We start from the raw sequence: 24,944 nt of genomic DNA on the forward strand, positions 1-24,944 counted from the left end.
GTAGATCTCTCCGATGAGCTTCTGGGCCGTACAGCGTGCCGTTCGCCATCACGTGCAGCGAAACGTCAGACACCGTGACAGACAACACGCGCTAACGACCCAATAACACATCGGAGGATCACGTGACACAGGAGAAGTACACAGCGGCAGGGTGTGGCGGCATCGATAGCGCTGGCCACGACGGGACCTTGCCCTTGACCCACAGCGGCGCGCGCGTACCAGCATGTACTCCTCCTGCTGCTTGATGAGCGACGGGTCCACGCCCAGCTCCTCCAGGTCCTGCATGTACTCGCGTGTCTCCTTCAGAGTGGCCAGCATGGTGCCCAGGTCGGTCCAGAAGCGCTCAGCCAGGTCCAGCACGTCCAGGAGACGGTTCTCCCGCTCCTCCGAGCGAGACTGGATCTCCTCCCACAGCGACAGCATCTGGCCCAACTTGTCCTTGATGGCTGCGTCATTACAAAGGTGGGGGGGGGGGGTGGGGCGGCCAACGACACACGCTTCAATATGTATGCGTGTATGTTTAACTTAAATTTCGATATAAAGCTTTCGTGACTGCAGGGATTCATCTTCTTGGTTCTTTCGGTAAAGTCACGTAGAAGGGAAATAATAAAATAATAAAAATAAAACATAATAAAATAATTCTCACGACGTTTCGGCCACAACGCAAGCAGCCGTCCTCAGGTGAAGAACAGGTCTGTCGTAAAGACAGCGTCTGAATGGGCACCACCAGGCATGGCAGCGAATATTTAAGCTGGGTTGGAGGGGGAAGGGGCGCCTTGACAAAGGAATTTGCATATCAAGAGGAATTTAACAAATTTTGTTCACTGTTCTAACGCAACGTGGACGTTGAAGTGTCGATGCCCATTTTCCATACTGGGCATCTGGGAAAAAGAGCCTTGTGGCTCATTGGATTCCTCAAGTATATAAATAAATATTCGGATTACAACAAGGGTGGCAAAGTAAACAAAACCTTTAGCATTGAGCTCCTTCTCGGCGCCCCCGGAGAGGCCCACGAGCTCCTCGCCGCTCTCCTTGAGGAGGTTGAACATTGGCTGGAGCTTCTCCAGCTCCAGAGCGATGTTCTTGTTCTCCGCGAGCTGCTCCTTGATCTTCTCTGCCTCGGCCGGAATGGGTGGCGGCATTCGCAGCCGCTCGATGATCCTGCCCAGGCCTTCCAGCATCACGTCCATCTTGTCGTGGAACTAGAGCCAAAGTGGACCAAGAGTGCACGTGATTTGTTTTTTGCGCGTGTATAAATAAAAATGAGTACTTGTCAACAGAAGAAAAAAACAACAACAGACAACTGCCTCCTAAAGGAGTTTGCAAAACTAGCAGCACTTTGCAGATGGTTATGTTGCGAATAACGGGCAGACAGAAATACACTTACCTCTTTAATCTGAACATCAGTAGAAGCCATTCAGAGATCCAAGCAGAAGAATGCACAGAAAAGCAAACAGCGTAGCGATGTGATAGATTAAGTCCTCATGCAACACAGAATTCAAGAAATCAACATGTTAGGCAAGACGATATTTGCGAGGCATGCAGTAGACCAGGATCACATCATGGCAGCATTTAATTATAATGTGTTAATTGCAAAGAATGCTTCACTGCCATTTGTTTAATCTTCCATCGGACATGGTTGGATATGCCCGAAAACGCATTTCAGATGGTCAGAGCACATGTTTTATTGTGGATCATAGCATATAGAATGAAATATTGTCCTTGTTAATTTGGTACAGAGCCAGATATAAAATGGAAATGAAGTGAATCACGAAGAAATTATCAGCCTTAAGTTTAAACCAAGATTTATGTTAGTGGGTGATTGTTGTTATTGTTTTATTACTTAACTAATAAATGATCAGCAGACAACATTTTAAATTACGCATATATGAATATCAGGACGTGAAATTAGTAGCATAGTAATCACTAAAATTGGTGACACAAACCAGCAAACACAGTCGCTGGCTATTAATACAAGAGGAGCATGGGAAAGGTACATAAAGACGAAGTTTAGTTTTCACAAAACAAAAGACATGGCACATTCACTCGAGTTATTCAAACAATGAATAGTTTCACGCATCCATCATCTTTCACCAATCACCATACTAGGCAGAGTAAACAAAAATCTACACTGGGACTGTATGGCATAGTCAACACTTTGCGCCTACATTTTCCAACGGTACGTGCATGACAATTGTTAAACATTTGAAATAAGTACCATACCAGGAACTCGGTAAGTCGTTGTTTTAACATCCAGCTCAATATAATTAGACTTGTGTGCACATAACATTCTGGTAATAAAACCAGTTCATTATACTCCGCCCCACTGTCCTCCTTGCGAGTCACGCGGCGTTGGCGGAGACGCAAATACGACGGGGTGCCACGGTGGCGAGATGTTAACTACCTCGCCTGGTATACAGGAGGTCCTGGGTTCGATCGCGACCTTGACGCCTGCTTATTTGAAGTTTGCATGTTCCCTCTCCCCGTGGTGGCGTGGAATTTTCTCCGGGTCCCCCCGGTTTAGTCCCTCCACCTTCAGAATCGACGTGCTTTTACGAGCATTCGGCTGCTATAAATGCCCACGCGATAATCCACTTTCTCACCCAGCTGTCACCTGTGGCCTGGCCGCTTCCGATAAAAAAAAAGAGCTATGTGGGCCTTACACCTGGTGAAATAAAAAGTGAAAGAAAATTGATTTAAGTTAATGGGGCGGCCCCGCACCTGCGACGACTGGGACAGGGCCTCGTCCAGGCCGAGCGCGCGCTGCCGCACGTCCTCGCGGATCGCCTCGAACAGCCGCTCGGCGCCCGTGTACTTCTCGCGCAGCGCCGGCCCCTCCGACAGGCTCAGCTCCTCCAGCTGCGGACCGATCTTCTTCAGCTTGTCCACGTACGGCTTGTGCTCCGCGATGGACTCCCGCAATTGCTAAGAGGGTGGAGCCATGGGGGAAGAACGGGGCCCCACGGTGAGACTTGGGAACAGTGGATGGTCAGCGGTAGCTCATCGTTAGCGGCCGGTGGAGTGGGTGAGCAACAATTTTTTAAAAACTAGAAGGTAAAAATTTGAAAATTATCATTGGTGTTTTAAATCGCATCGTGGCCTTTGATCACATCGCTGGAGTGCCAATAAATAATACATATTAATTGAGACTTTAACAAGCCTTGGATACGTGACATTGCATTGCAATATAAAGACAATTGGACACTTAATTTCGTGAATGCTAAATGCTACAAATTTAAAAACCCAAAATAAAAAAAAAATTACTCGATATTACTCCTGATGTATCTTTAAGTTTATTCTAGTTGACAGTGTTCAACTTACTTCATTGCTATCTAAAGTCATAATGTACTTGGAGGGAATGGGCTTGCTTGGTTGGTAATCCCAATCAAGAAGTGGCTTACCCTCTAAAATTAGTTCAAGGTTCAAGTTTAATTGCTTTAACCAATTGAGAACCCAAGTGACCAGGATAGTCTCATTAACACGAGACATCTAGGTCACCAAAATGACAAAAAAAAAGCCACCTAAATTTAAGACAGGGTCTCACGTTACATTATACCATTGTACCTTCCTTTAATGATATAAATTTGGCTATGTCCAGTGGCTCCATCGAACTAACCACAAGCAAGAAATGACGCGTGTCGTTTCGGACAGCTCTTAGGGTGAGCACGAATGCAAGACTGCACGACTGCACGAATGCACGCATGCATGTATGTATGCTGACCTTCTTTCGCACCGTACGTGGCCGCCAACCGTGCTCATCGGAGGTGTGGGGGAAGAACAATAAACTATGGGTCTCTGTGCGAGTCTATGGGTCTCCGTGTGAGTCTATGGGTCTCTGTGTGAGTCTATGGGTCTCTGTGTGAGTCCATGGGTCTCTGTGTGAGTCTATGGGTCTCTGTGTGAGTCTATGGGTCTCTGTGTGAGTCTATGGGTCTCTGTGTGAGTATATGGGTCTCTCTGTGAGTCTATGGGTCTCTCTGTGAGTCTATGGGTATCTCTGTGAGTCTATGGTTCTCTCTGTAAGTCTATGGGTCTCTGTGTGAGTCTATGGGTCTCTGTGTGAGTCCATGGGTCTCTGTGTGAGTCTATGCGTCTCTGTGTGAGTCAATGGGTCTCTGTGTGAGTCTATGGGTCTCTGTGTAAGTCTATGCATGTATGTTGAACTTCTTTCATATCGTACGTAGCCAACTGTCCAACTGTGCTAATCGGAGGTGCACCCCCCCCCCCCTGCCCAGCTGGCCACCCCTGCCACCGCAAACTGCACAAAGCCGCAAAGCGCTCACCCGCAGCTCCTCCTGCTGCTGCCGCAGGGTCTCCTGCTCGATGGAGGGCGGGGGCAGGTGGCCGAGCGACTCTCTGGTCTCGACCAGCCAGGGCATGAGCTCTTCGTAGATCTCCCAGAACTGGGTGGACAGCAGCTGGGCGCGCTCCAACTGGCTGAGGCGCGCGGTGTTCAGCCGGCTCACCACGTCGTAACGCTCCAGCAGGGACGCGAGCTTGCTCTGCAGGGGACCATCGCACAAATCCCACCACGTGACCGGCCGCACCGCAAGATCCCTGCTTAGGGTTTGAATCCGAACTCGTTCGTCACGTTTCTCCCCCATTCGCCAACGACAGGTTGGATAGTTCTGCTGGCTAGTTGTTACTGATACCGACCATTTGTTAAGTGTTGTTGCTGGAAAAGGTTTAACATTAAAAAAAAAATGTTGATTCGATTCATTGACTCTTACTTCTGTAGGGGTGTTAGAGAGAGAGCCGTTATGCATGGCAGCTTATGGGAAACAAACACAGTGGGCGGGGCTACGTGAGTGCACGGGGGGGGGGGGTGCTCTCAACGACGTCCGCACCAGGCAGCCCGGGGCCCCACCCCTCAGCGGGGGTTGAGTATAAAGGGGGATGTGTCAGAGGGCTCGGGGCAGAATGTTAAAGCTAAACCAGTGAAGACCGAAGATCGTCTAGCTAGAGCCCTGGACTCCCCTGGGACGCCGCCCTTGTCAGGGCCGCGCAGGACCGAGCCAGCGGCGTGGTACCGAGAACCAGAGCTAGTGCTCTGGGACTCCGGGTACCGTAGCCCGACTTACCAGTGTCGGGCCAGACAGCCTCCCCTAGCCCGTTAGTGGAGGACTAGGAGGTAGGTCAGAGATAGCTAGCAGTGTATTCCCAGCTAGCCGGGTGAGGGGGCCGATACCCCCTCTAGTATTGTATGTCCACAGTTGTGACTACTTGTACGGAATAAATACGTGTGCCTCACCAACGGTGTCCAAGAGTCATCAACGGTACTTCACTTCGTTGGATGCAGATACATCAATGCCCTATCTGTACATTTCGTGCAAGTTTAATTAATTTTGTGGGACGATCATAACTTGGCGTTTGCAAACAGGGAGTTCACTTGAAACGTCGCCAAACTACATAGGGTTTGGAATGCAAGAACTTGTATAAGAGTATGAAAAGAAAATAATCAACGATCTGATGCCCTTCATTTTATTTAAGAATAATGTTGATCTCAACCAAGTATGGAAAATACCTCCATGGCAGCTTTCTCTTCTTCACTGCATGAGACTTTCAGCTCATCGCCATTCTTCACCAACTGGTCAATGGAGTCCTTGTGTCTAAGAATGTCGATGGTGAACGCCTGAAGGCAAAAAACAGAAGAAATAAATAAGCATCCATTCAAATGATGAGCAGTTAAAACGTTGATCCAGCCAGGTGGCTCAGTGTTAGTGGTAGATCGAGCGGCTTGTAATCAGGTTGCGAGTTCAAATCCTGGTTGGGCAGTTGTCTCAGCCCACCATCTCTATGGAGTCGGCTAAAATAAGCACCACTTTGCAGTAGAAGTCAAAAGCGTTTGTCCTACGGGCAGGCTCATCCCTGCCATATGAATGTGGAGTTTCCACCATTTTCTCAGGGTTGTAAACAGGAGATGAGCACTGCCTCGATGCGCATTTGAGCACGAATCAAATTTACTTTTGACAATAGTTCTAAAAGGCAAAACATGGAAATCAATGGGCTCACCTTTTTTCATCAGCAATAAGATGTTAAAAAAGAAGTTAATAATTCAGAGGAATTCAAAATAAACTAAACTTCTACGTAGTAATGCCAGGTGGACTGAAAGAGGCAACTGTAATACAGGCCATGCTGACTCACACGAATAGCCAGCCTCTGAGGTCCGAGCCCACACACGTGCACCACGATCACCTTCTGTGTTTACTCTCAACATTTTACAGCATTTACCGAATGTGACGCCTTCCTACCGAGCACGCCACTCACCGCCCGGTCAACGCTAGCGGAAGAGCGGAGAAATTTTAAAAAGAAAACGTTGATACTGCATGCGTATTAAGACGCGTGATAATTTGCCCTCGCCTCCGCCCAGAAATATAACGTTGCAATAAGATTGAATAATATAAAAAAAATGTTCGTACAATTTGTATTTTCCCTCTATTTTCCAACTTTTCTACAGTTTTGTTGTATTTGTAGCCGAAAAAGTTACACTATATAATTTTCATAAACTTTACACATAGATTATGACATGCTTAACAATTAATCACATTCGACGAATCAATGCATTGTTGCATGGCATACAGCACACGCACTGTGGTCCCACGTGAGTGATTCAAACCGCGTAGAGTTAATCTTTGGTAGAAATAGGTAGGCTGCATATGCAAAATTGCACAAACCGAACTCGCATAAAGAGAGGGAAATATATATTTTCAGTGACAAGACAATGTTCGTTCATGACAAGAGTGGTAAAATATGTACAACCTTTAAAAGTAACCAATTCATTAATCGCTAAAATCTGATAACATTTACATATATATACATTTAGATAATTAGTACAGCAGTAGTGGTGCAGTGTTTTAGGACCATGCAATATAAACCTGGCATCCTGAGTTTCATTGCCGGCATGGGGAAACATATCTAAACCTGCAAGACCTTCCTGCACCTACAGACCAGTGTGGAGTTTGGTCAAACAACCTCCAGGAATGACTTGCACTGGACATCTGTGAAAAAAAACAGCCTGATAGCTCATTGGATTCCTCCAGCAGAAATGAATTTTCTGATTCTGGCATGGGGAGGACTTTAGGCAGCAGTGGACTGTTTAGCGAAAGCGCACTTCACATATAACTCTGGTATATGCTGGGTTTGCAATTGTATTGCATTCTGTGTGATCTGTCATGCGGGAGCACATATGGAAAGTAATGACAGGGTGAGAGGAAGGAGGTGGGGAGGTTACTCTGCAGGCTGCTCTAATTATGGGGCTGGGCGTTTTGTGCGGTTGGCAAGAGGACGCAGTGCATTATGGTGTGCGGTGGGCGAGCGTGACAACTGCCTGGATGAGTAGAATATATGCAGGTACTGAGAGATCACGATAGGGGAGCCCGTAGGAGATGACCTAGGTTGGCTAGCGGATCCGACGATATTTTTCACTTGCAAAAAGTCAAGAGCCAGAAGACCAGCTGAGGCAACGGAGAGTGCCCCCCCGCCCCCCCACCTTCTGGACTTGCAGCTGCGACGTGGTGGTGTCCTGCTCGAGGCTGACGTCGCCGAGCGCGCGCAGCTTGCGCTCCGTCTCCGCGACCCACGCCAGCTCATTGTCGGCCGTCTGCTCGAACTGCTGCGAGCGCTGAACGGCGGCGTCCAGCTCGTCCGTCTTGCGCGCGACGGCGTCGCTCACGACGCGGTAGCGCGCGTTGTCGTCGGCCACGAGGCGGTCGAGGCCCTCGCGGGCGCGCCACGGCACCAGCTCGAGCAGGGCGCTGCTCACCTCGTTCACCGTGTCGAGCGTCAGCCGCCGCTCCATCACGTCCTTGTGCAGCGTCTGCGGCGGTGGTGGGAGGGGTATCGGACGGATCGGTGTTGTAAGAACGCCTCGGCTTCGATTCAAAGCTTTCGTGACTGCAGGGATTCATCTTCTTGGTTCTTTCGGTAAAGTCACGTAGAAGGGAAGTAATAAAATAATAAAAATAAAACGTAATAAAATAATTCTCACGACGTTTCGGCCACAACGCAAGCGGCCGTCCTCAGGTGAAGAGCAGGTCTATCGGGGAGACAGCGTCAGACGAAACGTCGTGAGAATTATTTTATTATGTTTTATTTTTATCATTTTATTATTTCCCTTCTACGTGACTTTACCGAAAGAACCAAGAAGATGAACGCCTCGGCTGCTCGCCGTCCCGACTGCTGTTTGTTCCGAATCTCCTGCCAATGAAAACTTGCGCCGTGCCGTGTGGAATTCGTCAACGCGGAATGCTTAATTTGTACGTGAAGAGATGTGGTGCACATATTCAGTAATATCTGTAAAAAAAGGAATATAAGCCTACGATGAATATGGCGTTTTTTATCGAATAATGCGAGTCGTGGCAGAGCAGCGGCACAGTTGTTAGCACACCGTAATATGAACCTGGTGACTTGAGTTAGATTCCCGGCCAAGGTTAAGATATTTAATCCGGACATGGGATGCTCGCACTATCATGGTAAAGTTTCGACAAATAACCCCCATGAAGGACACGGCATGGGGAGGCCTTCACTAAGCAATGGACTGACAAAAAGTTTTTAAACGATTCCCATCTTATGATCATCAACAGCCCGTAACGTGGAGCAAGCACAGCAGTGGCAGCGGCGGCTGCGGCGACGTTGGGTGCAAGCGCGGAAAGCTCACGTTGACGCGGTCCTGCATCGCGGTGAGCTGCTCGCCCACGGCCAGGCGCGTGTCGCAGGTAGCCATCTCGCTCTCGGCATGGCCCAGCCATTCGTTGAGCTCCCGGTGGGTGCCGTGGAACTTGGTGGCGAGGTGCAGGGCCTTCTCGAGCGACTTGAGGGCGCGTGTGCTGCTGCCCGTGATCTCGGCGTAGCGAGACTTTATGCCGTCCAACTTCTCCTGGATGGTGAGAATCTCATCGCCTGCACCACGGACGTTTCGGGGCAAGCAGAGCTCTTTGTTACAGTGACCGTGTTTCCCTGAACTTCATTTGTTTGTCCTCGTGTACAAGAAATCAAGGAAGATAGCGAGATAAGTATGTAAGCAATTTGGACAAATGTAGAATTTCTACCGCTGGCTGATCGGAGATGAGCACCGCCTCAATGCTCATTTGAGTAGGAAATCCCTTATTATAATTAAGTGATGGTAAAAAAATATAATCATAAGCAGGAACTAAATTTAATTTGTTCCAGAATAAACGCCCACCTGTGGTTTGCTTGAGAAGGTTTTGTCCGTTCTTAATCGCCTGGTCGACCGTCTGCTTCCGTGAGACGATCTCCTCGTGAAGGCTCTGAAAACACACCCTGGCCTTTTAGCGCGATTCCCGAGCCAACCACAAGCAACCCCACTCAACAAACCCCCTGCCACCAAACGCGCACCAAAAAAACACAAATCACATGAAGACATTACGGGTGACCAAAAAAACGAAAACGATCAGAATGCAAAAAATGACACGTAAGTTTCAACGCAACAGAAAAAAAACTGAAATGAAAACGAGAGGAGCGCGAGTGAGGTGCATGTGGGGTCCGGCGGGCAATGCTACCAGGTGCTCATCATGCTGAGCCTGCAGCACGTCCGGCTGGTGATCGCTGGGGGACATGTCGGCCAGCCGGTCCTGCGCCTCGGCCAGCCAATTGAGCAGCTCCACCTCATCGTCTCCGAAGAGCCGCGCGTGCGCCAGCGCCTGGCCCAGCAGCTCCCCGCGACGCCTGGCGCGTTCGGCCGTCTCCAGGTAGCGAGCCTGCACCTGCTCCAGCTGCACCTGCACGGCCTCGCGCTCGCCCCCACCGCTCGATGCCTTCAGGGCCTGGCCCAGGCCGAGCAGCTGGTGCAGTGGTTTGCTCCGAGCGTTGACGTCCTCCTCCAGAGACTGCGGCGCGCGATGAAAGCCGGCGGGCGATTTTGTCCGGTTTCGTTTTGGTTTTTTGGTTTGTTTTTGTTGTGGTGTCAATTTTCCACCCACGTAGAATAGTGCGTGTGTTTTTTGTGATGAGCGAGCAAACATGGAAGGAATAAAAACGTAAATAAAAGGAAACTTGATGGTAAACGATGACAAAAAAGGCACGAGACACAAGCACAAAACTTAAGCAAATAAATAACGAAGAATTAACAATGGTAGGCAGGCTTGATGTTTGGCGGTCATAATAAAACACACAATAGACAATTTATTTCGAAAAAAAAACGCGATTATTAGTCAACATGTATATATGTTAAACTTCTTATGCACCACAACATAAGATGAGAAAACATTTCAAGATATATATGTAAAATTGAATTTTAAAATGCGTCCGCTGTTTAGTACAATAAATAGTAACACATCCTGGGGCTGAAAGAGCCAGGATCCCACACCTTGTGTTGACTGATTTGCTGCTGGATCTTGACGGCCTGAGTGCCGATGGGCTCCAGGTTGGACAGCTTCTTCTCCGTGCCACTCAGCCATTCCGACAATGGCTCCAGCGTCTCGTGGAACTGCTGAGCCACCACCAGAATCCCCTCCAGCTGCTTCTGCCTGCAATGCAAACACAACCGGGTCGAGACCGTTCGTGAGAACTCGTTGGAAAAGCGCTGCCCGAACGGCGATTAACTCCTAAAGTGGTCACACACTTGTTTTTTTTCTTCTTGGTTCTTTCGGTAAAGTCACGTAGAATGGAAGTAATAAAATAAAAAAAATAAAACTTGATAAAATAATTCTCACGACGTTTCGGCCACAACGCAAGCAGCTGTCCTCAGGTGGAGAACAGGTCTGTCGAGAAGACAGAGACAACGTCGTGAGAATTATTTTATAATGTTTCATTTTTATTATTTTATTATTTACATTCTACGTGACTTTACCGAAAGAACCAAGAAGATGAATCCCTGCAGTCACGAAAGCTTTAAATCAAAATGGTCACACACTTGTTTTTAACTCTGCAGCATGTTTTACGATAAGTAAAAAATGTTTACAAATATTTAAAGTCTGTCTCAGTACAAAATCATCTATTTCATGCGGCGAGATGGAATTATGTCTGTTTAAATGGACGTTGCCCATTAACGTCCAATAGAGCACATTCTAAACTTACAGTGGTTGCTGAAAAGAGATGAATAAATGTTACAATTGATTTCAAGTACGAATGCGTACGTTTACAAAAGTACAACGATCTACCATGGACTTTCATCGAGTGTGCCGGAAGCCAGTGTCGTGAAACATTGAGCGTCTCTGGCTCGACTTATAAGCATTTATTAATTCCCCAACCCCCCCCCCCCCACTTCGTGCAAGAAGAGCACAAAGGTTTTGGTCATCACATCTACCCCTCTATTTAAGGAACGAAACACTTCTCCACCAATCTGGCTGTTGCCTGATGAAGCTAGTTACTGGCAAAACGTCGTACTCAAATTGTAAAGGTTGTGGCTTTGCTCTCCAACACACCGGTTAGTGCTGTACTAGTGACGAATTGGCACGTTCTGTTTACGTGACAACCCTTACTAATTGGCTGTGTCGGGTGTTGGCGGGTTTGACGACACATTTATATATTTATACACGATCTAACCCCAAAAAACCCTGTATTATGGCTGGACTCTCCGTCTGTTCTGCTCAACGCTGCCATGCAATCCCGATGAGCACCTGGCATCGGCCTTGGAGGTGAGGGCCTCCCAACGGCGGCCCAGGCTGGACAGCTGCTTGAGGATCTTTTCCTTGTCGGGAGCGTCGGCCGAGTCGGCGATTTGCTGCCCCTCTTTGCGGATGACCTCGATGCTGTGCTTGCGGTCGTCCAATAGCAGCGCCAGGAGCTATCACAGAAACAACAAATGATGACATCCGCCCTGGCCCCCGGCACCATGAAGCCACACATGCACTACGGTCGGCAGCTGTGTGAATTGCGGGTTTCAGAGAAATGTTTTAAACAGATGTCCTTGCCATCTCGACGGAGTGATCCATTTCTGGATCAAGGTTTCATCTAGCTTCTGCACAACAGCTAAACACTTCGCCCCATCTCCGCAATGGTCATCCTCCTTTTGAGTGTGTTCACTCCTTCGGCTATCATTCCATCAGCAGCCTTGTCCGTTAGTCACCATCCATTCCCGTGAAAGTGTCTTGCCCAAGCCCACTTTCTTTTACGGTAAATGCAGCGTCTCGAATTTGCGTTATGTTTCTCTGACCTACGTATTTATCTTTTCATCTCGGAGAATAATAATTGCAGGCATGAGTCATTAAAAACAAATGTCTTTAAGTTTTTTTTTTATATATTTCAATGCATGATCTATACCCTGGCTCACAGGATCAATAATACTGGTTGCTTATTAAGATCCTTGAGCAGTCAAAATATGTAATATATTTAGAGAATCTGGTAAAGATAAAACGCAAAAAGATCATGAGTATGTTATTTTAAAGAGAGATACCTATGGAATGGTAATAGTTGAACACAGTACAATGTCACGTATCCGCCATGACCGATGAGGCACCCTGTAAAGTATTTACGGATGGTCACCAATCCAACCTCTTCACACCCAGTAATGTATTCCTAATCTCCATAACAGGTGCCTCAGGAGAATCTGTTGCATCTTCTGGCCAAACAAAATCCACAACACCGAACTGTACAGGGAGACCGGTTGTCCTAATATCACACAGGACATCGAGAGACGGCGACTCAGATATGTCTTCAGAATGGACCAGGACCGTACACCCAAAATTGCCCGAAGATGGACACCGCCGGGCAAAATGAAACCTGGGAGACCCGAGACCACGTGACGCAGGACCGTGAAGTTGGAGCTGGCGGCAGCGACCAGCCTCTCTTGGGGCGACGCTCAACATGTTGCCAAGGACAGGAAGCAGGTGGAGGGAACTAACTGCGGCCTCATGTCCCATAAGGAATGAAGAAGATTAACTAACTAACAAATCTCGCGGTCTACATTTGCTTAATAATAGTGAAGCTTTTTCCCATGTTGAAAGCAGTTTGCGCTTTATACTTGTCCAGTAACCGATTTGTACATGGAGTAAATCCCATATACTACAGTTAACATATCTGAACTTTCAACAGTTCCCATTAAACCTCAGTCCCCGGAGAGTCGGATATGAAACGTTGTCCTTCACGTGTACAGACAAAGGATATGAAGTCAAAACAATAACGGACATTGCTGTACCTTCTGCTCCTGGATCTGAGCCTTGACCACCTTGTACTCAGCCGAGGGAGGCTTCTGATTGGCTATGAGCTCCTCTGTGTCGGCGAGCCAGCTCAGCAGGGACTCCAGGGCATCCTGGAACTTCCCACAATGCAGCAGGGCCCTCTGCAACTGCACAGCTCGCTCGGCCACCTGAAAACCCAACACGGAGATTTAACAACAGCACAAAACACAAGGGATTCTGCCATGGTGTAACGGTTAGCACACTGGATCTGGAGTCCAGGGGGTCGCCGGTTCCACCTCTGGCCCAGCAGCTGAAACAATGGGCAAGTCTCTTATATCCTCTCCACCGCCTCTGTGCATGCAGCAGAACACATGGATACACTATAAATGTGATCCGGAGGTTAAAGTGTGGGTCCTCCCACCTCTTGCAAGACATCCGACCAACGTGGAAGAATAGGCCAATATACCCTATAGAGGGGTTTTCTAGAGCTCTCTCAAATGGAGGCCCTTCCGCCAGCAGTGGTGTTTCGGCTAACGGCCCGTGCAAATCCACCCACGCTGCGAGAGCCAGGAGCCAGGAGCTGCCTTGGTTCACATGTGCCAGTGGGGGAAAAGAGGGTACAGACAGTGCTCGGCTTACGAGCACCGACACTTATAAACACCCTCACTTACGAACCAGCTTCCAGGATCATTATTTTTTTAACACCGACTTAAAACGCGAAGTCTCGCTTGCAAATCGAACCAGTGGAACTATTTTGTTCAGCTGAGCGATCCTCCGCGGGATGTAATGAGTCTGCTTCGTGCTGGGAGCAAGTGTTTGTGTGTGTGTGTGGGGGCATTTAAATACGGTAGATTATTGTGCTCGGACTTTCGAACCGTTCGACTTAGGAACGGGCCTCCAGAACGAATTGTGTTCATGAGCCGAGGACTGACCACACTCTAGGGACGCGAGTCTGGAGCCCACCTTTTTGTTGAGAGTGTTCCAGCAAGCGTTGGTCTCTTCCAGCTCGTGCTCCAGGCCCTGCGTTGCTACCGACTTGGCGGCGCTCTGCACCAGGCCGTGGCCCAGCGTGTTCAACTCCTGCACGCTCACCTGCAAGGGCTCCACCTCTCCCTTCTGGAAACTCTGTGGAAACCCACAAAAAAAACAGAGAAGGCGGCGGCCGCGGTAAGCGAGTGAGTGCAAGCGAGCGAGCGGTGATGGCTTCTAGTAGGGGATGCCAAACAAAATGGGTTGGAATGGCTTTAGTAAATGCAGTAATGATGTAGAGCTAAACACATTGTATGAATGTGTGGCCGAGGAGTGTAACGATGTATCGGTTAATATAGATCTTTATGCATGTGTTGCAAGGACCACATTGCACGTGTTAGGATCAATGTTGTTCGATTCTTATCTGTTGCGTGCAACGGGCTCACGTGACCAGCCCAGATTTGATTAATAATGACTCTTTCATTCAAAATACACGCATCTGGATGTGTGACCACGAATCAGTGTTACAATGTTGTTCTTCGATTTAAAGCTTTTGTGACTGCAGGGATTCATATTCTTGGTTCTTTCGGTAAAGTCACGTAGAAGGGAAATAATAATAAAAAAACGCCACTTTTTTCAAATGTTCTTGCTGTGGTTTTCACACCTAATGACGATTGCTTGTGTTGCAATCGAAACGTCGTGAGAATGTTATTGTTTAATTTTTTTCCCCTTCTATGTGACTTTACTGAAAGAACCAAGAATAATGTTGTTCTTGTATGTCATTGCTTCAAGTTATCCCTGCTGGAGATTGCCACTTTCACCGCAAAGTAAAATAAATGAATATTGAATTGAATAGAGACTGAATTGCACAAATTCATTGAAGCACACGGAGTGTAAATTATATGCTTCTAGTAAATCTGCTAATTTGTACATTTCTGCAGTTAAACTTGCAGTAGGTCTTGTGCTGGTGAACTTCCAATGTATTTGGGAAAGGACCCTCAATGTTAAGTTTGGGCCTTAGTTTTCATACAAAAATGTGAAATACATTACACAAAACAATCATCTGGTAACAAAATGAGTCACCAGACAATAAACCTTCACAGATCTGTCCCTCCATGTCAAAAATAAAAGTATGTTGACACATTACGGCATTGGTTCAAGCAAGCCTGACTGTTGATGAGGCACTGTGTAGTATATCAATACTGATTGATTGTTAAACCAATGGCGCTAAAATTATGCAATCCTGGAAGTCCGTGTGGGCTAATGAGTATTGTCTGCTCATTAATTATTTTTACTTATATTGTCAAAAAATACACTAACGTTTAGTTTGTGCCAAATATGTTTTGTTAGAGAGGCTACGCGTCGAGGCATATTTCAAGATACCGTTTGTGGTAGACTGAAAAAGCACGAAACTCCCTCAACATTCTTGTTAAAACCCGCAACCCAACATCTTGTCGTGAACATTTTCATAGCATTCATCAGATGGATAACTTTGTGGGGACGTATTTTAAACAATCACACTCCCTGTTGCGGCACTTTTATCTTTTGCACAACCGCTGTTCAAATCCGTTCAAAACTGTGAGAAGTACAAATGTGCACTCCTCTTCATTGTCCATTAATCAGGCCGTATTGACGCAGGTGTTTGTGTGCTCCTTTGTGCAATGGCCTCATTTGATCTGAAGAACTTTGCCACTTCCCAGGCCAGCATTAGAAAAATTGCGACACAAAAGCCACTACACATGAACAAGGAGCAGCCTGCAATTAATTCGGCTAAACATTGCAAGTAGTTGGCTAACATACCAGTGCATTTGCAAGCGTATTTGGCAAGAATCTGTTTTTAAGTGTCCCAAATCTATCAACAATTACAAACACACCTTTAAACAGAATGTTAATAGGATCAATATTTGTGGCCTAATAATATACAGCACTTGTATTATTGTGAAACTATTAAAGGTCGGAACAAAAAAAAGATAAATTGCAATAAATAACCGAGTTCAAATATATACACCGAAATAAAGTAAACGGAATGGTTTACAGAGTCCTTATTCTTTAAAAAATACAAGAGACTCCGTCTCACAGTCGTATTCACCAGTTGCCAACATCCACAGCATATCAATTCAAACTGCCAACTTTTTGCCAATATATTTCATTACAAAATTGCTGCACACACATGTGTAAACACACACTCCAGACACATACACACTTCACACAAAGATGCCCCATTTAGGCTGAATGTTGTAACAAGTGCTATTAGCAAGCAACTATTAACTCCGGCGCTGTACATGATGAAGTGGTTTTGACAGCGCCTAACTTGGCTGTCTTTGTCTCCCCGCTCCTTGCTAAATTAACTAAGGGGAGGCCAAGGCCACGTTCAAATACTAACTTACACGACGAGCATGAATAGTAATAAAAGTCAAGAGATAAAAACGGTAACAATCCGCTCTATTTTCACCCAGGATATCTTCACAGAGTCTCAAAACACGTACTGTGCGAGAGAAGTTCAACACAATACATGCATGGGGAAGTTTGGTCATTTCCATCAATGAGTGCCTGGCATGTGTGAGGAAACCAAAATACAGTGCTCAAAGAAAACCCCCCAAAAAAGTTCCGCACAAATAGGTTTAGGAATATATTGCTGCATCGACATCACGCGGCTACTTTAGCTACAGGACTATGCTATGCAATGCTGAGATCACACAATGGGGTAACCATTACGAAGCTACCATTCACGCGCACCACCATTCACAACTTACGGACACACAACAAAGGTTTTCCGATGAAGCAAACCTCAACGGCGAACTCCTCCACGTGTCTGCGCCCAACCGTGACGGGAAACTCCGTGATTTCAATTATTTCAGTAATTGTCGTTTCTATCACTTCTGTCACTTCCGTGACCTCGTGCCCAGTAACGGATCGCCAGGATCTTCGGTCTGCCGGAACCCGTCCTCGGAGAGTGCCTTGGAAGCTGTCCGTGTCAAGATCCCGCTGCAAGGTGGCGTAACTGCCTCTGTCCAGGGTTTTGCTGTCCTTTCTCGTTAAATCCCGCTGCAAAGAGCCATTGGGCAGGGCAGGCAGGCACTTGGAGTTCAAATTCAAGTCTTCCTGCACAGACTTCAATGTTCCATTGGATGAGGACACACCGTCAATCGGGTCGTTGAGTCGGACGGTATCGAAGACCGTTCGGCGCGGGACGTAAAAGTCGTCCGCGTAGGCTTCGTCTTCGGCCACCTTCCCGGCGCACGAGCTACGGCCTAAGCAGGTAGGCTTGCTTGAAGTTTTCCCCATTTCGCTAAAAGTTTCCCAGGTGATGCTATGGCGTAGAGGAACACACATAAGCTGGCGTACTGCATAAACAACTTTCAAGAGCACGCATTTCAACTCTTGTCGACCTTGATGACCATTAAGTTGTTAGAAACTTTATTCCGCCTTCAACTTGAATAAAATGACACACGACCCGTCAGTGACCGACGTAGCCGGCCGAGACCCTTCTGTCCAGTTTAGCCTTTTATTACTCCTGAATTACCCGTAGTTCTACTTTAAACGTTGTCAATTTATTTGGATTGTAAATATTGTATGGAACAAAAATAAAACCATAAAATCAAACCCGCTAAGGCAACAGAGAGAAAGCTGGGAGAGTGTGCGCTCACGTTCACACGCCACACTGCACTGGCCTCAACTCTCCAGCCGCTCCCTCAACATAAAGCCTGCATTCATTCATTCTTTCTTTACGCCCCAATTTCCCTTTCATGCAGGGCCTCACGCAGATGCCCTCCTGATCCACTTAATTCCGCATGGAGCTTCAGCAGTTGGAGAAACACGGGCAGACAATGCAAAGCGAGCCATTGGATGTAACAATGCTTGCTTTCCACAATGGCTTTTCCAAACTTAGGTGATAAATTTTGATTCCCTACCTCCAACATGGGCCACGATTGTTTAAACATGTTCTAACTTCCATGGTTTTTCTACATCTTCGTGTTTTTCTTGCTGAGATTATTACATTTCATTTTTAAAAAAACAATACCAACGTTTAAAAAATAAAGCAAGTAAATCAAGGCCATAATTGTCAACTTTAAAATGACACATGCCAAGAGTACTGCATTGTAAATGCAACTTTCATTTGCTGCTTGTAAAATGTGGCCAACATCTATTGATATGGACATGTGTGTAATAAACCCAATCTTATGGAACGTCTTGAAACAGTCAGACACAGCAGCTGTGAGATGTAGATGCATTGAGAAGGAAGACAGTCTTAGCATTCACTTAAGTGTTGGCAAGGCTTAAAAGTAACTCCAACCCAATGGTTGCTTAATTTATATGGGTTAACTTCAGTGAATGGGACACATGCAAAAGAGACAAAGACAGCCCCAGCATGCTGTCAGATGTAGTCTTCTAAGACAACTCATCAACTGGGGGCCTGTGGTGGAACCGGGGATTTTTTTCCCCCCCAACCAAAAACACATCCAATAAAATAGCAATGCCCTTACCCATTTCTCACAGGCTTACTCTACAAGCAGGATGTACAAGCTCGTACACATGTTTGCATTTAGAGAGGGGACACTGCCAAGTCTCAGCGTGGGGATTTTTGAATGGGAAAACATTGTTGGAATGTAATCTTGCTGCCCGTATGAAAATCCTTGCGCGTTAATTCACGCTACTCTCAGAAATTAAAATCTTTGCAATGGTTTTATTGTATATGAAACAAAATGTTTTTTTCAGGCTTTGAAAAAAACCAACGTGGAATTTGACCATGGAATGCAGTATTGCAGTATTGAGAAGTAAACACATTAGCTGTCACAAGCAGGGCCAAATAAACATGCTAATATTTTGAAAGGGGTTGCTGTCATGAGAAATCATGTCAGTACACTTAGGCATTTGTTATCCCTGCTGTTGGACAAATGTTGACGTGGAAAGACGATGAGAGGCTGCCAACACAAATGCACAACAACCACCAGAAACAGCGAATTAACTGAAACCAATTAAAAACGACTTGCATCGATCATTAAAAATAATTGCATGCGCCCATCTGAAAAAGGGCCATGCCATGAAACATAAATCGGAGATGTCAAAAGCATGTTCTGTGGCTGGAATATGATCTGCATACAGCGTTTACTGTAGCATTCAAAAGGGCCTGTGGACTTGGCAGTTTGAAAGAGAAGCTTCACCACTGAGAGACGCATTGAATATGCTTGTGCAAGGCAGTCGTCAAAACCGGCTAACAAAGGACAGACCCGACAGCACAGCAAGTCATGCACGGTTGGCTGACCTCCACGCACAACTTCTCACATAAATTATTCATAAGCCTGAGAAAATTTTTGTTATGGAAAACTGCGAGCATTTTTTTTTGCTTCTTACAAAATGAACAAACATAAAACTACGCATGAGCAGGGCGTTGTGATTTTCTATTTTTGACATTGACCATCAGCTGTTAACCTCAATAGCAGAAACTTTAGGTATGAAAGTCTACATTTAATTAAAAAACATTTTTTACCAAGTAAGGCAAACTGAGCAATATGGCTCTTTTTCAGAATCGACCTGGCCACAAATGAAAAGCTCAACTGAATTTATATCAGCCAAATACTCAAAATGCATGTTTCTAAATGTGGAGGGAAAAACCGGAGGACCCGGAGAAAATCCACACAACCACAGGGAGAACACGCAAACTTAAAATATACAAGTGTCAGGGTCGGCATTGAAGCCATGACCTCCTGTAAAACTGGTGAGGTAGATAATATCTCGCCATCAATAGAAAAGAGGACATTTGTTCTTGAAACATTTTTGTTTAGCAAAAATGTCATTATAACGTTCATAGCATGTGCAAAATTATAGATGACAATTTGTTTGCAATGCTAAATAAAAATAATTTAACATTCATTCCACCATGGTTTTTGTGCATATGAAAAACTACTAGAAAATACTCACGGTTTAAAAGTCTTAATTTTGCTAAACAACTAATCTCAAAATTAAAAAAATGTGCATTTGAAAAAGATTTTAGACATGTCCAAACCCCCAAATAATTTTCAGTGACAATTTTCCCTTGTGTTTTTTTAATCAAGGTCAAATGTCATGAGATGAATCATATCGGTCCCAGGTTACTCCGGTCAGAATAAGCCTTTGCTCGACTCTACAAACAAATTCACTCACAGTGCAAGCTGCACAGATGGACAAATTAAGTTTCTTTTTTACAGAATATAGATGTACGTGTACGGCCTTTTCCCCAATCCACTTCTGGATGAGGGCATCCCCACGACATGAAAAATATGACATCACAGGAAGTGACGTCCCTAATTTGGCATATCTGTGCTTTTCCCGCCAACAGGGGTGTCACGTGACATTAGGTGACACAATTCTTGTTAGCACGAAGACGTTTTCAATTCTTACACTGTTAATGGTCTATAAATAAAAAAAAATATCCAAAATTGTTGTAAGGAATTTTAAAAAATCCAATATCTCAATTTGTTTAATTTTAATCTCACTCCCTCAAATAAAAAAAAAACCTCACAATTTACTTAAATTAGGAGGTACAAGTTGCTTGACACATTGAGAATCCGGAGGTACAGCGCAATGACGAGGCATACCTGGAAGGTCTCCATCTGCTGGTTGATCAGCTCGAGCTCGGCAGCGACCGGGCCCTGTCCGTCCTCGGTGGCCTCGGCAGACTGCAGCTGCTGGCTCAGCACCTGTATCTTGTGGTGGAAGTCCTCCACCTGGGCCAGCGTCTCCTGCAACTCCGCTTGCCGTGTGTCCGTCCTGTCGGCCAGCCGACCGCTCTGCTTCTTCAGGGTCTCCACCTCCCTCTGTCAGCGTGAACACATCGGCTTTAGCTACACGGTCTTGTATCCAACACTGATGAGCACTGGGGAGTGTAGGTGGTTCGCCAACATATCTGGACCGCTCTCACCCCACAGAAATGTTTTTGCGCACCGCAAGATGCAATAAAAACGATGGTGTTTTGTGAAAAAAAAATTAATATCCGCAAACAGATCGGCGGACCGCTTCCCACGGCCTTGGGGACCAGCAGTAGTTCGTGGTGCCCAGGTTAGGTACTGGTAGAGGATGAAATTAAATACAATGAAATCTAGGAGGTGACTATGTGGCTGAGGAGTCAAACCATTGAGCCGGCAATGCCAGGGTGGTTTTAATCCGGATTCTGAAAATTATGGAGGTTGCATTGCCAGCTTTTTCACGGATGACTGCACAAAATGCACGTTAAATGTATCGATTAGCTTGACAAAATAACAACCTGTTAAATGGTCACGCGACAAATATTTCTCAATATCAGTGCCCCTAGAATTGGTTCTGTAATATCTCACTATACAGGCCATACTCTAACATCGCGTGATGATCTGCTGGATTTGAGTTTTCCGAATTGACATTTCTTAATCTCGTGACATGATGCCAATAAGTGTGATTGGATTAATATTGGAGACATGGCCAAGCGTGTAAATAAGACAATTATTGTAAGACTAACGATGGCCACAATTTAGGGATATATTTTTATTTTATTTTGCAGATTGATTTAGAATGACAAAATGACACGACTTGCAAAAAAAATAAGATACCACACCGCTTGATAATTTATAAAATAAACCCAATACATTGACCGTGTCGACACATTCCACAATAAAATGTGCCAAATGTATACTGCAAAGTTAACTTTTACATTCTTACCTTGACCCCCTGCAGATCCATCCCGGATTCATTCTCCTGCATCTTAGTGCATCCTTCGCCGGCTTTCCTGATTTCATCGCGGAGGTTCTGTAGCTTTTCCTGGATGCTGCCAAGGTCTTCCAACTGGCACTGCAGCGTGTCTACATCGCGAGCTGTTGGCCCCATCGTGTCGAGCTCATCGTCCAGGTCCGTCAGCGACGTGAAGAGCTCCCTCACGTGGCCCTGGAAGCGGTTCACGCCCTGCAGCCGACCGTCCAAGACGCTGCAGCGCTCGGTGATGCCGGCCAGGGCGCTGTCGAACGAGCTGCGCGTCTCCTCGGCGAGCTGCACGACCGAAGACGTGTCGCTGCCCTCGGAGGCATCGGCCACGAGGCCAAGGGCAAAGTTGTGCATGTAGTCCACCTGTGGGGCCAGCGCTTCCATGCCCTCGTGGTATGCCTTCATCTTCTCGAGCTGCTTGTTGTTGAAAGCCTGGTTTCCCATGGCGTCGTGCGAACTAATCTGCTGGCCGGCGTCATCAAGCTTCTTCTGGATGTCTTTCTGCGAGTCGTGGAACTCTTTGAGCCTCTGCGCCATCTCCTCCAAGCCCTCGACCCGAAGCAAGACGTTCTCCGTCAAGTTGTCCATCCTTTGGTTGAGCTCGGCCTTCTCATCCCGGATCATTTCCTCGTCTACTTGGCAGGAGTCAATGAAGTTGTCGGCTGCCGTGTTCAGCGCCTCCAGCATGCTGTGGCGCCTCTGCACGTCTTGCCTCATGGCCTTCCCACCTGCCAACTGCCTGTCGACTTCCGTCTGATCAATGCTCACCTTGTCAATGGCTGTCAGTTTTCCCTCGCTGTCCTCAACCCACGGTCTTAGCTCATCCGCCAGCTGCTTGTAATGCTGTGCCTTCTTCAGGGCATCCTGCAGCCTGTGGTGCCGATCTCCCGCTTGCTTCATGAGGTCCTCCCAATGCTCCTTCAGGGATGCAAGCTGCGTCTGCAGGGCAGTCTTCTCCGCCCCGGGCTGAGTGGCCTGAAGCAGAGCCTCCCCCTCTGCCACGACTACATGGTAGGTGCCGGCGTGCTGGTTCAGGGACTTCAGAAAGTCACTTTGTTGTTGTAGCTGGGCCTGCAGCTGATCTATCTTGGCTGATATCGGGGGCATGGTGGCCTGCTCCCCACGTTGCTCATCCAGCCAGCCACGAAGCTCGTCGAACATCTGCTGGAACTGCTGGGAGCTGGCCAACGCCGTCTGCAGCTGATTCATCCGGTCGCCTGTAAAAATAGTGCCAAGGATACCATTAACATCATCGTCATTGTCAGCCATGGTCAATCCACTGCTGGATGAAGGCCTACCCAAACTGCTGCCATCTCTCGTGTTCCTGCGATGTAATGATTGTGACCGTATGGTATTGAAATAAAAACTTTAAACATCCATATGAATATATTCTGAATATGGTATTATAATACTAATGCTCGTTGTTTACCCCGGAAAGCCTCAGAGTCTCATGACTCTCTCTTTTTTAAGAGGGTTCTGCATTAGGATGTAGGTTAGGCTAATTCTTAACATGCAAGAAGGAAAACCACAGTACCTAGAGAAAACACACAGATACGAGGTGACACAAGCTTCATACAGATATATTCAAGAATCCATTGTTGTGGCTGCAAAATAGCCAGGAGGTGACAGTGCTGGTGGGTTTTTTCATGGTACTCCCATTTCATCCGACATGAAGTCAAATACTCAACAATGACACTGACCAAACATCAATGTCGAACCTCCCGATAGGAGTCTTTAGACACAATGCGGTTTTCCTGAGTAAATAATTGACAGTATTGTTGTAGTACCATATCCTAAGAAATAAGTGTAGCAGGAACAATGAGATTCCCTCCCAGAGTCTCTTTTCCAAAATTCCTATAACCTTGCTCAGTTCAAGAAATGTACTTAGTCTCACCTATTGCAACATCAACAGTGCTGTTTGTGTGGCTGGCCACTTGGCATTTTGAACCACTGGGGACTGTAATCGGCAATCGTGACAAATCAAATAAAAAAGTTAAGGTGCATTTGGATAGCATCGACTAAAAAAACCTCACCTGCTCTTTCCTCCAGCTCTTTGAAAGGTACCATGACACTACCGAGCCTCCTCCGGATCTCCGTCTGGAGGTACGGCTCCTGGACCAGGTCCGAGAGCTCCTGGCACAGGTACTCGGCCTCCTCCAGCTGGTCCTTCTGCAGCTCAATCTCCCCGGCGATCTCCCCCGCCTCCTCCAGCTGCCGCTTCACCACCTCGGGCTGGGTGCTCAGCGGCCCCTGCTTGCTCAGCTTTGCGCCCAGGTCCGAGACTTTGTCGGAGAGCTCCCGCAGCGCGTCGGCGTACGTCGCGCTCGTCTCCAGGGCCTTGTCGATGCGGTCCGAGCGGCTCGACAGTTGACCCGTGATGTCGCCCCAGGTGTCGTTGACGGCCGCGTGCTGCTCCGCGACGCGCTCGTTCGCTTCGCGGTTCTCGCCCCCTTTGCCCAGAATGCCTTGCGCCGCTTGGTTGAGTTGGTCGTACTGTGGCCGCCGTGCCTCGAACTCTTTGAGCATGAACTGTGAAACGGCGGTGGCGGGCATTGAAATATTTTTTGCGAGTGTTAACCCTATTCCACATTCCGACGACGGACACCATCAAAACGAAACCGGAAGAAAAACTAAGATAAAATAACGTTATCGCTACCAAGACTCCCACAAGGCCATGCGGGAGGTCGTGTGGCACAGTTTGGCGCCAGCTACCACATAGAGCGGTCGTGTCGCTACAGTTCTCGGGGGTGAGTACAATGTCTTTAAAACAACGGCGCCATGCCTCTCTAAGTAAAATTAACTGAGCCACTTGCATGTTCTGAGATTCAGAGGTTAATGGGACCCACCCTGCAACTTGTAGACATCTCCGAATGGGAAAGGGTTATACATATTCACGTGTGAAACACATCACAAGGTTGAGTATTACATTCCTGCTACTTTAGTTTAAGGATCGCATACATTATTATTAGCTCAGAAATTTGTGACAAAGCAAAACGCTTGCCAAAGATCTATGAAAAGGGGGGTATTTTTAGAGTGCGTTTGAAGAGACAGGTTTGAGGGATGAAGAAATGAGGAAAAAAACAGGGGTCCCGATACTGTTGAAGAAAATAACAAAAGGGATGGGGCCAGATTGAGAACGACTAATGAGAGATGGACAAATGTAACTATGCAGTGGAAACCGAAAGAAGATCA

General features: G+C 46.8%; 1 protein-coding gene across 15 annotated transcripts in view; it reads right to left on the reverse strand.

Moving 5' to 3' along the window:
- The window catches only part of LOC144931700 (microtubule-actin cross-linking factor 1-like), a 244,250-nt gene that overhangs the window by 32,445 nt on the left and 186,861 nt on the right, over positions 1-24,944 (reverse strand). For 13 of the 15 annotated variants that reach the window (XM_078855898.1, XM_078855897.1, XM_078855893.1 and 10 more), the window contains 16 exons: positions 23,786-24,281; positions 21,714-22,969; positions 20,621-20,839; positions 14,040-14,201; positions 13,094-13,264; positions 11,577-11,743; positions 10,325-10,484; positions 9,519-9,845; positions 9,182-9,266; positions 8,657-8,898; positions 7,490-7,816; positions 5,525-5,632; positions 4,284-4,502; positions 2,722-2,925; positions 971-1,202; positions 220-446 (listed from right to left, as the gene is read on the reverse strand). In XM_078855898.1, the coding sequence (XP_078712024.1) occupies positions 220-446; positions 971-1,202; positions 2,722-2,925; positions 4,284-4,502; positions 5,525-5,632; positions 7,490-7,816; positions 8,657-8,898; positions 9,182-9,266; positions 9,519-9,845; positions 10,325-10,484; positions 11,577-11,743; positions 13,094-13,264; positions 14,040-14,201; positions 20,621-20,839; positions 21,714-22,969; positions 23,786-24,281 (4,602 nt within the window). The remainder of the gene's footprint in view (positions 1-219; positions 447-970; positions 1,203-2,721; positions 2,926-4,283; positions 4,503-5,524; positions 5,633-7,489; positions 7,817-8,656; positions 8,899-9,181; positions 9,267-9,518; positions 9,846-10,324; positions 10,485-11,576; positions 11,744-13,093; positions 13,265-14,039; positions 14,202-20,620; positions 20,840-21,713; positions 22,970-23,785; positions 24,282-24,944) is intronic. The other 2 variants (XM_078855899.1, XM_078855894.1) reach the window with 1 other exon arrangement.

This window comes from Lampetra fluviatilis, chromosome 4, assembly GCF_964198595.1.
Source record: "Lampetra fluviatilis chromosome 4, kcLamFluv1.1, whole genome shotgun sequence".
In the NCBI taxonomy this organism is placed as follows: Eukaryota; Metazoa; Chordata; class Hyperoartia; order Petromyzontiformes; family Petromyzontidae; genus Lampetra; species Lampetra fluviatilis.